At 47.8% G+C, this 17,072-nt stretch overlaps 1 protein-coding gene and 1 non-coding gene across 2 annotated transcripts; both read left to right on the top strand.

Annotated features, from left to right (window-relative positions):
• The first annotated feature begins 593 nt into the window (after positions 1 to 593).
• Trnar-acg (transfer RNA arginine (anticodon ACG)) lies at positions 594 to 666 on the top strand. Its single transcript has one exon. It is a non-coding gene; the product is annotated as a tRNA-Arg (tRNA).
• A 10,129-nt stretch (positions 667 to 10,795) lies between these two features.
• LOC131261210 (tyrosine-protein phosphatase 3) lies at positions 10,796 to 14,680 on the top strand. Its single transcript, XM_058263180.1, has 2 exons — positions 10,796 to 11,100; positions 12,504 to 14,680. Exons 1-2 carry the CDS (start codon positions 10,796 to 10,798, stop codon positions 13,831 to 13,833), a joined length of 1,635 nt encoding a protein of 544 aa, XP_058119163.1. The 3' UTR covers positions 13,834 to 14,680.
• Positions 14,681 to 17,072: the final 2,392 nt, after the last annotated feature.

Here is a 17,072-nt window from a genome sequence, read left to right as displayed (position 1 = left end):
GAACTCGTTGTTGGGTGGACAGTTTCAACGCAGAGTGGGAACCGAGGCTCCCTGTGAGGGGAAAGCAGCATTGCATGCACTCCACACTGTGCTACGCTGTGCAACAGTGTAGTATTTTTTCTTTTCCAACCGTCGGTTGGAACCGAACGTGCACACGCTCGGTCTCGGCCAGTATAGTGGCCCGAAATCGTACAACCAGCTAGCGGTTTTTGCCACGAGTGAGTTTGCTTCTCCTGGGGAACCGCGGGCACGGTGTTGCATTGGTGCCGTGGTAGGCACTCGTAAAGTGGTGTTGGTAGCCATCGCACATACCATGCGGGTTGGAACCAGCGACGACGACGACGACGACGGGCTCAAAAGATGGTGATGTTGTGTTATGGTGCCGCAATTAAAAGAGGGTGCGTGCGCGTCCACTCTTCACTGTGTGCGAGAGCCTCGTGGGTCGGCGCCGTGAATGCATATCAACGTGGCTTAATTTTTTCATCGTATTGCATCAAAAGACGCACGTAATGCGCCCGTGGTTCATGATTGCGTTTTCGGATTGAGTCGAACACGGCGCATTCGTTCGTAAACAACGCCGCTCGTCATCAACGGGTCCTGTGGCGCAATGGATAACGCGTCTGACTACGGATCAGAAGATTCCAGGTTCGACTCCTGGCAGGATCGCGTATAATTTTTTTTTTTTTTTTGCAGTGAACTCTCTCCTTCGCCGTTTCACTGGTAGCTCGTTTCGTATAATTTTCGAACCAAGCACCATTACGATGACGATGGCTGACGCTCTAACGACCTTATTCAATTGTCTGCTTCACCTTCGCCTTCCGACGAGCAGCATCGGTATTGACGCGAAGGGAATGGAAGGGAAGATGTCCCGTGGGTTTCCCCTGGGGTAAACCAAGCGGACCATCCTCACGACGGCAGTGGCGTCGGACGGTTACGGCGGCTTACTTTTGTCGCGTTCATTATTCGCTTCTTTCGTTCGCTACCGTTGATTTAGTCGTCACAGCGATAGTGCTTCACACTGTGGGAGAGAATGAGCAAGAGGAGATAATAAAAGAGGGATAGAGAGAGAGAGAGCGAGAGAGAAAGAGAGAGTGAAATATGCTGATCGCGTTGAAATATCCGCCAACTACGACCTCCGTGTGTTGTAGTTCAGCTATAGTAGCAACAGTTCCTGCAGCTTCCTCCCCGTTTGACAGCGGCTTACGTCAAACCAAAGCAACAACAACACCTCCCGCGAAACTCGGCTCCTTCGTTCACACTTCTTCCATCTCGTTCGCATCTTGGACGTAGTCATAACCTGAAAAGCTTCATTTTGTTTGACATTGATCTACATATGCGAACGACGAACGCTACCATTTCGTGTTGTGTACCGCCAGCAGCCATTGACTGTTTCTTTCGCTTCTTCCCTTTTTGAACTCCGACCGCCCGCTTTGTTTTGCTTCTACCAACATCATCGTATTAGAGCCCAATGCTGTGGACGAGGGGGGATAAATATTGTTTGGTTAAGAATTCGAGGCACTTTTGGGAACGTTTTGGAATTATTTTCGTTGGACACTAGAGATTAGCTCTATATTCTGTTTCCTCTTTTTCATAGCAAGCATATTCACCATAATTTTGAATTCAATGCGTACTATTTAGCACTTGTGGTGTGGTTTGTTGCCTTAGGTTCCGGATGCGTTCCTTTTCTTTGCGAATGGTGTGAATTACTCCGCCGAATTTATTTATTGTCGTCCTTTTCTGCAAGCTCTAGTTTTTCCCTACGGAACATTACTCGCGAACATCGCCGGCCGACGATGTCAAGTTGAGAACGGCCTCCGACGAGTGTTTATTTTCCCCGCCGCCCTAATTTGCGTGTGCAAAACTGAGTCAAAAACACAAAGAAACGAATGCTGAAGAAAAAAGGATCGCTCACTCTCGACCACGTATAAAACGGACCCTTTTCGTGGTCGAACGTTTATAGAGCTGTGTGTTGGAATGGGTGGCCTTTCGAGGGCTTTGTGTGTGAGTGTTTGTGTATCGTCCCTTCTTCTCGTACCATCGACGACGAAAGGATATTCATTCTGGAATCGGCGTTAACACCGGAAAAGGAACATGAAACCGTTACACTGCGTTCAACTTGGGATGAGTGTGTATGCCTGTGGCGTCACATGCTCCCTCGTATTCCGTGGGAAAAGCGGAAAGCCACTCTCGCGCCCCACTGGTATAGTTTGGTTAATAGGCGTTTGATGGCCGCAATTTGATTGAAACCGATAAATTGACAACATTTCAGTGTTTGTTTTTTCGAGTTTGGCATGACCAACTGGCACCTGGCGAGTCTAGAACTAAAACTTTTCAAGACCTACAGGAAAAGGATTAAAAGAGAAGCAATCCCTTGCTGGAAAGGGACTGCATATGTCCATGGGTTTGTTCATTTAAAAGGAGCAATAAAAGAAACCGTTTGTGGTAAACAGATCGTCAATTAAGCTCAGTTTATTCTGCTTTTAAATGCTCCTGTATAAGAAGTTATTAATGCACGATTAATGGTAAAATAATCGGCTCCGTAGATGAAGACAAGGCGGCATTGTGAAGCTTCTCTATTTGGACTCTCTCAACCGTAATTACACCTTGGGTCACGTGGAGAATTATTCATATCGAATCGGATCGACACCCAGCGCGTTGCGTCCTGATTACAAATTCACAACCCGCCGGCCGATTGATGTCAAGCGGGAAATCTTACCTAGGGGGAAGCGCCACCAGGCAGGCGCCGTAGCGAAGGATGCGAAATAAGGAACGTGAGCAACGAAAAGTGAGAAATGAGAGTGAGAGTGAACCGCCCAACCGTCCAAATCCGGCCCACGGCAATGAGTGACGTGCGCATCGGGGTCGCGCGCATTAGTCACGGGCGCTAGAAATGTCCGTGTGTCAAAAGAACATCCTGGCGTCGAGTTGTGTGTGCTTTTGCTGGTGGTTGTGGTGGTGGTGTAAAAAAATCAACACGATCGTTCTGGCCCGATCGATGAATCATGAATGTTTTGTCGCGTCTTCTGACGACAAGATATAACTTGGTCGAGGGTGAGGGTGTTTTGAATATTATTGCCTCCTAGTGACGACCTCTGACTGACTGGGTTCTGAGTCATCAAAAAGGAGCCGAGAAGCGATCGGTTATTCCCCAGGTTTGATATTTTCACATCCAACGCCTGGAAAGTACGTCTTGATGTGCACACGTTGTTCAAGATTTTTCCCTTTCAGCTTTTAGAATACGACCCAGGAGTTCTCATCCGCTAGGGAATCGCAACAATATACCCCTATAAGTACTTAAACCCCGTGGCTGAAGGCGACCGGAAACCGGATTTGTTGTTACGTTTCGTTTGGTTTCCGATAATTTTTTACAATGCCATAACCACACTTACTCAAATTGATTTGATTGTCAATGAGTAGTGGGCGAGATTAGTTTTTGAGGTGGGCATCGACTGGTGAAATGAATTCCTAATAATTATGATTTTCCTATGTAACCTAGGTGCAAAAACACACAATTTCTTTGTCGATGGATAATCGAAACTTTTTCGGTTTTCGACACAAAAATAATCCATTCGGGAAGTGGTTATCCGATTGGCCACGCGAAACGAATCGCGAAGGATGAGAGGGACGAGCGAGAAACAGGCTAGCGGGAAACGTGAGCAAAATGTTTCGGTTACCAGGGCAACGCTAAGGTATGTGTGCTGGTGGATTCGATGATGGGTATATTATTGAACAAGAAAGAAAGAGAGGAAGAAAGTGAGAGAGAAAGAGAAAAATAGTGGAGAGCGCCGAGTGCTCGTGAGAGAACGTCCTCATCGGATCGGATCGGAAAGCGTATAAAACTCGATTTAATGCTGTATCACATTAGCTATATTAAGATTCTAATACCCATCTGTTAGCTAGGAATTAGAACCGGCAGGGAGCGGCAAGGAAGGGATCACAGCTCAGCGGTAGAGAGGAATAAAAGGAGAACACCGACAGTTAGCTGCGTGTGGATCATATTTTTGCCTTAATAACGATAATCGCACTTGGAGTCGGTTTGGTCTTGTCGACGTCGTCGTCGTCGTTTTCGAGTTTCACGGTGGGGTTTTTTCTGACCCTCACTTTTCTGCACTCTAGGTTTGTGGCAAGCATAATGTTTTTTTCAAACTTCTGTTACGGTACATGAGCTAGCCCTGCCACGATAGGGTTGTGGAGTACACTGATAAGTACACTGTTAGGAAACTGTAGGAAACTAAAATTTCGAGTAGTAAATGCAGTGTACTTTCGGGTTAGATTTTATTCGCGAAAGGTGGATTTTTAAAAACCATCCTAACAAAGAATGATGTCCGTTTTGAAATAATTTGTTTGAGTCTGATAATGAGGCTTTAGTTGGATAAACACATTATTTCTACCACTCTTGTTCAAGTTTATAAGTACATAGAGTTTCTTTTTTATCTAAGGAAGGAAAATAATCAATGAAAACAAATAAATAAAGTAAACATCCAGTTTTACTACTTTAAGTATAACGCACCCATCTCCCCACCACCCATCTCGCCTTCCATTTGTTGTTTTATTTCTTTGACGCTGATAAAAATGATAATGCAAGCTATAAAAACCGCGAGCGTGAGATAATGATCGTTGGGGCGGGTGAGATTTTTAACACTAAAAACCGAGGCAGGTTGTCGGATTCGCTTCAAACCAGCCCAGATGATGATTGCGTTCGGGAGGATGTCGTTTAGGCTGGGAGATATAAAGTGGTTTTTTGTTTGGCCTTTTCTCAAATCGAACAAAATCAAGAATGAATGCTTGGGTAACAGCGTAAAAAGGGTCTCGCTTTTCAGCCCGTACCTTTTCGGTTTGGTCGAATTGTTCATATCACATAATGTTTCGCTGTCTCCCTGTCGTATGCTGGCCCCCGTGGGTGTTGAATTGGAGAGAGGGCAGAACTGGTCACACTCGAGTGTGCGCGGCTGTGTTGTGTGTGTATGTAGGAAACACGTTTCGACGGACGAAAGCCAACATCGCCATCGAAGCAGTTGGCTCTCGTACGTGCCTGCGTGTACCACACGCGAGGTTGGATGCTTTTTTCCTCTCTTATTTGTGTGTTTTTCCCTTGCGTTCAACTTGCCTTACTTCGTGTGTCAAGTTATGCTGATAGCACATGACGGTACAAGAAAGGGCGGTGATGCGTGTCGCTTCGGTGGCAAAGCGAGCGAACCGTCCAAATAATGCATACGAACGGAAAGGCCCTCCAGGACAACCGAACGGCCACAGCGAGTCGGATGGGGCTAAAGTGTACGGTGGTGGTGTGATGTGGAAAATCCACTCCCCAATTGCAGGAGGAAGCGAAAATCATTGGACAGGGAGGGTGGAGAAGGAAACACGAATAGAAATGTATATTGTCAAGCAGTCGTCTTCCTTGGTCTGGCATACTGACTGACCTCATTTCCACCCGGCAAACAAGGCTCTGCTCGGGAAGGGTCCTGATTCTTAAAAAATAAGGAAGATTTTATGAATCAATTCCTTAGCGAAACATTTTGTTTTATCAACCGCGGCATTATAGCAGCCAAGCTATTTCATAATGTTGCTCACCCGTTCTTCATTTGAATTATGTTCAAATTCACTCCTATATTTGATATTCTTTTTAAATTACATTTCTTCTTTTAAAATAAAATACTATAAAAAAATAAAATATTACGATACCTGACGCGTGAATGGGGCACACTTTGTGACATTTAATCGCGTATGAGTTGTTAATGGGCCCCAATCGTCTCACTTAGGCAGCGAAATTAGACTACACGCTGCTGACACGGTGATAACAAATCATTAACATAAACGTACCAACACACACACACACGTGGATAGACATGTAAAATGTGTTCCCAGAAGCGCGTTCTGATGGAGTTGAATGAAAACCATCTCGCTCGGCACCATACCGTCCCAAGAGAACAGTGTGAGAAGTGAGAAACAGTGGAAAGGTGAGAAGAGTTGAGTACGATGCGAGCCGTGAGAACGATGACGGGCGTTGCGAGGCCCTTCGTGGTCCCAGAGAGCACAGTGGGTGTGCTGATGTGCAGGGGATGGAAAAACGAAAAGAATAAAAAAATAAATGAAAATCAGCCGGTGGTGGTGCGCCGCGTCGTCGGTAAGGGGTCGATGGTTACTTTTTCTATGCCTTATCGTCTTGGCGTTGCTTCCGTACCTACCCTGCATACTGCTTGTTATACCTTGTTGCTTTCTGTTGTTGGTTGCGCTCTGCTTCTGTGTGATTTGTTTTCTTGCTTGTTTTGTCTTGTTGTTTTTATATTTCGCCTTTCGAGGTTTCGCCTTCGATCGCCTTTCGTCTGCCCCAGACAGTTACCGACCAGCTGTTCGATGGTATCCTGTTTGGGACATTAAAAGAGACAAAAAAAACGAATCATACCCAGAAAAGACGAAAAGTAAATTACGCTTGAGGGAAACAAAAAGAAAAGTATAAAAACAAGGGGTGTGGGGAGGAGGGAGAATGAGACGAATGGAAAGAATGAAAGACCCAACGATAAAGGAACTGGAAAGATACTGGAAAGATTCGATGAACATGAGGTTAAATTAGACAAGTTGGACTTTTGGGTATTGGAATTATTCAAACATTGCATTAACGTTGAATCGCAATAAACGCTAATTAATTCATACTTGAAATAAAAATTTATAAGTTGTTTGTCAGTCATTGGCAATCTCTCCATCTTATGCTAACTTAGTAGAAGATGAATTCCTTTTCATCGCTTTTCGTGTACGTGTGCTGATTTTCTGAAACAAGTGCCACGGATCACTTTGAAACTGGCTGCTCAAGATAATTTAGGGAATGCGTGCACGAATGGTGTCGTGGAAAAGACAACGACATCGGTGGGAAGGGCGAGAAAAAGGGTCGGCGTAACGCGCGCACGGCACGCTATTTTCGTGTAGGTACGTGCAAATCTATCCCTCCTTCATAAATTACCGACCATATAGCCTCACTTGGCTGATGATCTTCTCATCCCAGCTTACTCATCTCATCGTTTCACGAACAGACAAGTTGCTCGTCCCGTGTCGCTGTCGTTGCTGGCTACCCGTTAGGTGAGCTAGGTGTACGAGTGTACATTGTGGATTTCCCTCGATTCGATGCTTTTAATATCTGCCTTTCCCATTCGCTCACAGCTACATCCGTACGCTTGCCATCTCTCTCTCTCTCGTTCCTTCTCTTTGACTCTTCTTTACCCTATTCCATCCAACGGCAGCATCCAATTTCGAGCAAAGCTGGTGATTACTGCTTTTTGTACATCACACACAGAATCGGCATCCTTCAGAGCTCTCTCGTGCGGTTCAGTTTGTAAAGTTCGACTGTTGCTGCACTCCGTAGGTCGAAATAACGGACGAGACTGCAAAGCGATGGGGGTTTGAATTTGGTTGAGTTTTTACCATGGTCTATTTTTCACTTTATGAACTAACTTCCACCATAAGGTTTTCCTCGATAGTTTTTTGTGAACCGATAGAGGCAAACTCCCTATCCGATGGGTAAGGAAAAGCCAGAAAACTTAAGGTGCGAAGGAAAGGGACCGGGTAAGGTGATGGTGCATAGAGTTTACGGCAGGGCACGGAAATTGAAACCACTTCTCCTGAGTTCCGGTCTCATCGGGCGTTATTTCAAAGCCCGACAATCACTGTCGTCGCGTTGGCAAAAGGAGATAGAGCATGCCAGGGGAAAATGTGACGAAACGAAATAGAAAATCTAGCAAAGGGTCCGAGTATGAGTGAGGGTGATAGAAAGAGAAAAGCTGAGCGAGATGACGAAAAAGCCAGCGAAAAACCCTCAATCGCGCATATCGCGCATTATAACGTTCGAGTGAACAACGTACGATGTGTGATAGACCCGCACTCATGTTCGAATCCCCCAACAGCACATTTTTTTACATAATAAAGAAACAAAAGACTCGACTGTCTCGTGCGTGAGTACGAATGGACACCACCACACTCTCTCACTCTCTCTCTCTCTCTATCCACTCATCCTCCCATCAAACCGCGCCTCCAGCTTCAAACACCTTACCTTTTAAGTCGGCCCATTGATACCATACGACCGAACAGTGCACAGCTGATTTCGAATACCGTTGTACGTGCATCTCGTACCGTATACGCACGGTACGCGTATTTCAAACCCATACATTCACATCGGACGTCGGGTGCACGGGAGCGTTGAGTGGCTCGTGTAAACGATTTCATTCGTTTACACGCTACACTGTAAACGACATAGAATGGAAGAATCGCCAACTAAACGTTTCGCTGTCAAACGTGTACGAGAGATGAGTTCCTCTCGAATGAAGTCGTGGTTTACTCATTCTCACTCACAATACAGGCCGAACAATCGACGCAGTGTTTGGGATGAGTTTGGGGGAGACTTATTGGGACCTAATTTCAGTAGATACTTTCCCCTCTTCGGTAATTCTAACCCTTGTTTGAAGGTATAAGGTGACCGACGTTGATTCTTGTGGTAAAATTGAAGGTAGTTTATCAAACAACACCGTTTTGGTCCACTGTGATAAATCGAGATTGACGCAATCATCTGGTCTACTTGCTTACGGTAATTGGTAAATTGTTGTTGCTACTACCTTCAGCGAATGGATGCGGATCGACCCTTTTCTGTTAAATTTCAAACGCATTTCGCACATTGTACGCGTTGCACTCACTCACGCGCCGTCTCTCGCGCGAATCCTTTTCTCGCGGCTGAGAATGAGCGGATGCTGAGTACCCCGTGGACGCTTGGGAGAGATTCGCACCGCTAAAGCTGCGCCACAAAGGCAACAAGCAGAGCAGTATCGCGTCGACGGCCGCGCGGCGACGGCGTGAGTGCGATGACGGCGCCGTCTCTCGCTCGCTCGCTCGCTCGCTCGCTTGCCTACTCGCTGGGAAGCCCGAAACGCGTGTGTCGAAGGGCGCAGACGGGATCGGCGTTGCTGCAGGCTCGCATTCGGACCGCGACCGACGAACGGACCGTGTGGCGTTTGTCTCGTCTCGTCAGTTTCGGATTGGCGCTCGAGCGTGCAGCACGCGAAACGGAAAAGCTTGAGCCAAACACTTAGCCTGTGGAAACTGGGAAGAGCCATCGAAGCCAGCAACAAGCCGCAATAGTAGTGCCCTTTATTCATCAAACGGTGTGTGCGTGTGTGTGTGTTGGGAACGAGGGTCCTTTAATCAATTTGGCCAACAGGATCAATTGGAGACATTTCTCCTACAAGTGGGAAAAAACAACTAACCCAAGGTTTATGATATGTCCGACTGCGTTCCAAGTGGATCCGGTGGTAGACCGCAAGTGCTTGTGAAAACATTGTATGACGTGCTGCGTGAGGTGAAGTGATCTAAGAAACAACCAAACCAAGTGCTTCGAATCGAAGGTCCATTTACTACTCGAACGTCCTCAATCGAGGTCGCGTGTCAATTCATTACCGTTTTTCCTTCCTTGGTCGATTGAGGAGGGCAGGGGAAAAAACCACCCATCGAACCATCGAACCGTTCGGTCCAGTGACGTTCCGGTAAAAAACTTTCGGTTTTCATTTCTCCCCACCGAGTGCGCGAGTTTTGTGGGCCATCACCATCGACCCCTCCCCGCGCCCCCTGGTCCGAACATTCCAGTTCGTGTCATTGGTGTCGATCGTCGAGGAAAGCATATTCCATAGCTAAACACACCATTCTCCGACCCTTTTGTGGAGTCAATTGAGCTGCGATCCACGTGCGAGTTTTCTATTGTTTTACGGCGGACCCGGAGTGTTACACTGGAACCTGGAGACTCGCGGAACGAAAGACACACGAGGAAACGCGAAAGTGAGAGAGTCAAGTGGAGGAAAAGCTACAAGCAGCAATTCATTCATCCTTTGCCGTGCGTGCACGAGGAAAGTGTTCGACGTGCGCATGAGAAGTGAAATGTGATATGTGTGACGAACGGAGGCGAATTTAAATGCCATCAAAGGAAGCTGTGTTAAACGCTTCTCGAAGAAAAACGGGTGAATCGGAATAGGTTATTCGTCACTGTTGTTGGATTAATCGTTTCCTGCTCTCCAGGTAGTGAAGGAAATTTTCCCAACGTTACTAAAAGCAAGGAAAGTAAAAATAAAATACAGAGAGACTGTGTCAAGTGCGAGGGTGTGTGCCCGCTGCTGGTAGACGGGAGATATCAAATCTCGTTTTATTTGAACCACCACCTAACGGCCTACCTAACGGGGCAAGGTCGACGTCGTCGAGGCCGGGTGATCGGATAAAGACAAACGGGTTTCGACAGACCACGGTTCGTGTACATGTGTGTGTGTGCGTTTTTGGTGGCGAAATCATCGACGGTACGCTACAAACCACGAGAAGCCAATCAAGGGAGTGGGAACAGTGCAACAAATTAAACTAGTACAGCCTCCGATTGTATCAGTTGTTGGAAGTAATCAAAATTGCTCGGTAAAGTCTTGAACTTGTGCAATAACCATATCATAACATCCTTACCCTCCAGTGGAAAGACGGGAGCAAAGGAGAAAAGTTAATTTACCGTGTGACGTGTGAAAGTGGGATTACAAGGAATTCTGCACGTACTTGACGTCGTTGATCAGCGACATTCGGTTCCGTTACCTGTGTGTGCTCGAAAAAAAAAAGACTGCACTGTGAGACAAGTGAGAAGTGATCTTCTCACCGGTAGCATCCGAGATTGCGCGACGGACTCACTACAGTTCGAAGTGAGTTCAAAGTCCAAAGAAGAGGAACGTAAGAGGAGTGAGCTCACCAAGGCTGTTAAAGCTCACGAAGGGAAAGAGGGTGTAAAGACGGTTCAGCCATGACCCTGCCAACGAACAGCACTTCGACGGTGGCGGAGGACGACTCGGACATGTTTGGGCCGCCGCACTCGTCGCCACCGATCCGCCGCAACCGCCCGAAGGTGCCGATGATCTCGCCCCAGCTGAAGCAGCGCGAGGTGCGCAAGCGGATCCTGCAGCTGTGCGTGCACAAGCTGGAGCGGATCAAGGACTCGGAGCGGAATCTGCGTCGCTCGGTGTGCATCAACAACACGTACTCGCGGCTGACCGACGATATTCGGCGCGAGAAGCAGCACAAGCTGCTGATGCTCTCCAATCTCGCCAAGTAAGTGTCGCATACTCGTTTCGATACAGTGTTATTTTAATTTGTGTGTCGTCAGGTATCATCATAAGAAGGACGCAAACCACCGAACCATTTAACGGTTCAATTAGGGTTTTTAAACCGGCCCATAGGACGCGGATAGAAGAAGGAGAAAGAGAGAGGAGAGAAGGAAGAAGCCGAGCGGGGGGAAGGTGAGAGGGATTTTCTCGCACGCTTCTCGCGGAGGCACGCGTTTTGTTCGCGTGTGTATTATGTTGGTTTCGTGTTTTCCCACTTGACACGGCGAGACGCGTTTATGACCGTGCGTCGATTTCCTCGCGAGGAAGCTCGTGTGGAAGAGGGGTGTGTGTATTGTGATTTGCTAACATCTTCTCCCAACGGAGGTTGCTTTTTATTCGCTTCGAATTTTCTCTTCCGTGTTTAAACCTCTCTTTGTCTCACTCTGTGCCACGCGACGAACCACGCCAAGGGCGAGTGAGGTGGCGTGGACAGAAAAAAAAACACAAGAATAAGAGTTTGCGATGCGATGAGAGTGGCTGCGGTGGAGATTTAAAAATAGTCCTCGCACAAACATTCACAAACACACGAGCATACGCACCTGAAAAGGAGCAAGTGTAAATTTTCTTATTATGTGTATCATATACAGTTGAAACTTTTACGCGAAGAAGAAAAGCTAACACAGCTGGGTTGGAATCTTAATAGGAGAGGAAGGGTGAGGGGTTCGGTTGTTAATTTTAGACTGTCACGGGTGGAGGAAAGGAAGCTGCTGCTGAAACCGATACCTTCCCGATATCGAGTGGATAAAGATACCCGCTCTTGGGTAATACTGCAAACCCAAAAATGGGTACTCTTAAAGGGAGCGGAGCGTGGGTAATGGCGGGGGGAAAAACTAGAAGGCAAAAACTAAACCGTTAAAATGCATAAAGAAATCCTTCATAAGAACGTCAAAACCACCGCTATAGTTCGAATGATGCACTTTTCTCACTATGTGTGGGGATATATGCGTGTGTGTGTGTTTGTTAAAGATACCATCAACCTGCTAACAACAGTTGGTTTTTGTAGTAACCAAGCAATAACTAAAAAAGGAAACCTCGAGGATCTTACCTGGTCATCGAAGCAGCCTACGCTTGCCGGACGTCGTCACCTACGTCATTAGCGTGAAACGTCATCGTGGAGGTCAACAAAAACAACGTTTGACGCTCGACGGTCGGAGATTAATCGATTTACTTGCAGTGCTTTGAGTTTTTGCTTGCATCGGGTGTCGTGGGAATGAAATAGGGAGTTATAGATTGAATTGAAAGGTGTATGAGAGTGTTACATTATTTTATTTTTAGTAATCGTTGTTTTTTGTTTTTATAAAAAGTGTTTTACTTATTTTTTTTTTCTGTCCTACGTGCTCGTTGCAGGTCAACTGACAGCAGCAGAAAAGAGTCGGAGGAAGACGATCCGTCTGCGGACGATTGTATCAATAACAACATTACCAATGCCAACAACAACAACAGCAACAACACCAACGGTAGCAGCAACAACCACCACCATCACCTGCATCCGCACCACCACCACCATGGCGAGCACGGCGAGTTCGTGCATAACAATGAAAACATGAACAACAACTGTCAGTTGCAGCATAACCATAATCTAGCCTCGCACCAACACCACCACCACCATCTCCACCACCACCTCATCCACCAACGATTGCCTCATCCCCACTCCGCGCCCCATACGGACTGCAATGGAACGTCGAGCTCCTCAGACTCCTCCTCCTCCTCATCCTCCTGCTCGGAGCTGCTGACGTCCACGACGATGACGACCAATGGCTCGACGGAGGCGAGCGACTGCAGCAAGCCCTCCGGTGCCACGGTGCCATCGTCCCGGAAGTCGTCCTCCGAGGTGGAGACGGACCTGGAAACGCTTGACCGGGAGCTGTGCGCGCTGGACGCCGCCATGCCGCTGGTCGATCCGGAAATCACGCAGGGCGCGGAACAGCTTGAACAGGCGATGGTGTCCCGCAAGCGCAAGTTTGCCTCCATCGACGACGACGACAGTGACCGGTTGGTGCGGGAGGCCCTCTCGCAGATCTACTTTCCCAGTGCGGGCCGTCTCCTTACCGGCATCGACGATTGTCCGCCGACCACGACGACGGACGGTGGCGCAGAGGGTGGCGCGGTCGAAGATCAGCAGTCGAAGGTGACGAGCGTGAGCGAAACCATCGGTGACCTGTCTCCCAAGCGACCAAAGATCGGTGATCTCCTCGAACACCATCACCACCACCACCACCATCACCACTACCAACTGCATCCGTTCTCGCACCCGTTCCTGCATCCGTTCCATCCACTGCCGGATCTGAGCGGCTTCGACTACCAGGTGGCGCACCATCACCAGAAGGAGTTCGAGGTGATCATGGACGCGTTGCGGCTCGGGGTGAGCAATGGTGGTGCGATGGCAGCCGTGGTGGCGGCCAAATCGGCCGGGGCGGTCGCAGCCGCCGCAGCAGCAGCCGCCGCCGCCACCGGAAATGCCACCGGAACGGCGATGGGTTGCGGTGTCGGTGGAGCAGCAGCCGGAAACGGTCACGGGCAGCCGGTGGCCAGCTGCAATACGGCGGGAGGTGCCAACTCCATCGCTCCCACCCCTACCACCACCATCGATTCCTGCGGCCAGGCCGCCATGCTGATGGGCTCCGACGGCGGTGCGAGCGTGTTCCATAATCTCGTCGTTACGTCGCTGGAAACTTGAAAGTAGGCCGCCAACCAACTTCTTCTCCCCCTCCTCCTGTTGCTGCGTCAACAATGCGCTGCCCCGACAGACAAGAGACGCCGATGGACATGACACACCACACTAGGTTAATGATGAAGCCTCCTGTATGTGTGTGTGTTTGTGCGGGGGTGGTGCCATTTGTGTGCCGCTAATGTAATTCTTAATTTATTTGCCCTTAAACAATGTACCAACACCAATATACACACACACACACCCACACCGACGAAGGTGAAGAAGGTGGATCGCCTAACAACGCTCGAAAGGAGAAACGAGTCGGGAAGGGGTGGGGAAATTGATTTCACTTTTCCCTTGAGATAAGCAGCGGCGGGTACGCACACGGTTCGAGTTCCAAAGGCGTCACAAAGTTTTCCACCGGTCCCCGGTGTGTACCGCTCGCCTCTGAGTCTAGGTTTTTTTCTGTGGAAAAACCATGCAAAAGAAAACAAGGAAAAAAACCCACTTAATACTCCACACAGATTAGGAGGAAAATACGAAGAGAGATGATAGACGTTGAGTTAGACAATTTTATTTCGAGACACCTCGATTGTTGTTCGGAGGGGGTTTTCTTATTCCTCTTCTTCACTCCACCGTTTCGTTTTCGCCTTCGGTTTTGGCGTTTGGTTGTTTTTTTTTCTCGTCTTTAGGAAATTTTAGTTCTAATAATGTTTGCCCAAAAAACATACACACACACAAACCGTACGCACCGTACATTCGCCCTAGGGTTAGTTAGGGAATCGTATCCGCTTAGGTAATTAACTAATGCTTACTCCTTATTAATTTTATTGTAATTATTTTATTTTTATTACCATTAGTTTGTTAACCATGAGTCAGGGGGCCGTTTTTCTGCTACATCATTTCGCAAAAGAAAACTCTGCCATCTCATGCCCTCAAAAAACACGGGGGCCCCACATTCAGCTTTTTGACCAAGGGAAGGGGAAGGAAAATAACGTGCATTAATGGATGGGTACGTGGAACATGTGAAGGTGTCTAGTGATATTGAGAAGTGGTCGCGGACACAAGTTATGTGCTAATAATGATGTGCAACAGGTCGGAAAAAGGGGAAAAACGGTATTTGCTCCTTTTGATGTTCCTTCAATGGCCCCAAGGAAGCGCAATGGAAATGAAAAAAGGAAGGAAGAATGGTGTATCCAAGGGAAGGAGGAAGTTTACATCAAACTTTGCAGAGAAATACTTGTGGTTTAGTGCCAAAAGTTGCGAATGGAAAACTCAGCAACAAACTCCACGGTAGGGTTTTAAGGAAATCACAGGGAAACAAGTGTCGTGCACTAGTTTGACGATTGGCGAGCGGAGGAAGGGAGGAACGGCGTAGAAACACCCATCCGTCGGTAATAGTGGAACCCCGGTTTCCGGCAAGGGTGATGTGTTTTTCTTTTCTTTTCGTTTCGTGGCGAGTTCGTTTCGAGATCGTCTAACGGTCAGCCGCGCACCGAAACCATTTTTCGCTCGCCCGCAGGTGCCTCCCTGCACACGCCAAGAGCCCACCCTATAAGCTCGCTGTGTGTGATGAGATGTGAAATAAGTGAAAGTGCGCGGCGGCAGGCCTACACTAAAGACGCGGAGCAGGAAAACAGACAGAGGAAGAAAAACATTTAAATCGCACAACGCGCGGCGGTGTGTCTCGCTGGCTCTGGTTCGTTTGCGTTCGCTTGGCCAGGGTTTTGCGATTATGAGTCTGACGACAACCAACGCGACCACGTTGGTGGAGGTCTCCAAAAGCACCCAGCATAACACCAAAACATCCACCCGTCCTCCCAGCAAGCTGTGGAACAGGGGTCTTCATATCGCTTTTAAATAATTTTGTTCATTTCATTCTATCGACAACCATACGATGGTTGAAATATTCTTTGTAAAAAGCTTAAAGTTCATGCCCCAGGAAAATGACAAAAAAAAAACATAAATTATCTGTCAACAAAAAATAGGTTGCCTACCCCTGCCCTAGAGCGCTTGACGTCGCACTTGGTTGGCTACGGCTACTACGATTACTTATTAACCAACCTTTTGCGTCTTTTCGCCCCCCCCCCACGAAAGCAGAGCTTTATCCGTGGCACACTTTAGCGAAAACGGTACCGGATAGCTAGCGAGGGGATGGAAAGGGGGGAAATAGGAGGAGAGAGTATTAGTGTTGGGGTCTCGCGAGCTGAGAAGAGCCTCCGGAAAGGTTGGTGCCACACTGGGCATTTCAATACGGATGGGATGTTTGATTTTCTTTTTCTCTTTCCGTCTGTCTGCCACCCCTACCTGGAATTGGAGTTTTCATGTCGGTTTTCCTATTCAATCATCCTTCATCCCCCCCTCCCGCTGGTGTTTCTGAATAGTTTTTCCAAACGACTATGATGTGCGTTAGCGGATTAAAATCGTTCGCCAGTAGAGCGATCGGGTTCGCAAATTCTTTACCACGTTTTTCACTTCACGTGTTGCACCGCGGAGTTCGGAGTTGGGGTTCCTCGGTTTCCCCCCCAAGCACCAGGTTTCTTTCTTGCTGTGACTCCCAAAGCTCACTATATCGCGACTTCTATTGTGCTGCCGCGCTGGAAAACTGTTTCGCCGTTAGGTCTCGTGTTTCGCGTTTCCTAGCGAAGGAAGCAAAGAAAAGAAAAACTTCAAGTGTCTGTTGGTCGTTGGGGGGGGAGGAGCGAGTGGAAAAGCAACCTGAAGAGCTGTAGTTTGCGAGGAAGGGTGACGATAATATACCGTTGCTTCGGTATCGTTGTATCTGTGTGGCTAGGTGTATCTTGCTGGTGCATTTTTCGTAACGTTTCGAATTTTCCTGCGCCCTTCTTCAACGACGCCTGTCAAAAGAAAAAAAACACACAGCGGAGTTTTTCCACCCCTTTCCCCTCTCTACCTTTCGACTGTTTAAACTCTCCCTTCCCCACGTTACAGTAGTTACCTGCCCTCGCTTGTGCCGTAGCTACGATGGCAAGCCATTCCTCGATTGATTTCCCATTCACCACCACCTTTTCTTTTTCCTTTCGCTTTTTTTCCGATCGTTGTGAGATGTGCGCACGTAAGCTATTGTTCTTGCGAGTTCGAATGTGTTGTAGTAGAGCAAGAGCGAGAGAGAGGAAGACAAAACAAAAATCTAGTTCCAATTTTCCTTTTAAGTTTTCCCGTCTGTACGAATTTGATTCGCATTTCAAAGTTTTGTGGCCAAAAAAAAAAGAGGAAACCCCTGTTGGAGTTAATCGAAATCGAAA

This window comes from Anopheles coustani, chromosome 3 (genome assembly GCF_943734705.1).
Source record: "Anopheles coustani chromosome 3, idAnoCousDA_361_x.2, whole genome shotgun sequence".
NCBI lineage: Eukaryota > Metazoa > Arthropoda > Insecta > Diptera > Culicidae > Anopheles > Anopheles coustani.
Note: the sequence above shows the minus strand (reverse complement) of the source record. Positions and strands in the feature narration are given on the sequence as shown.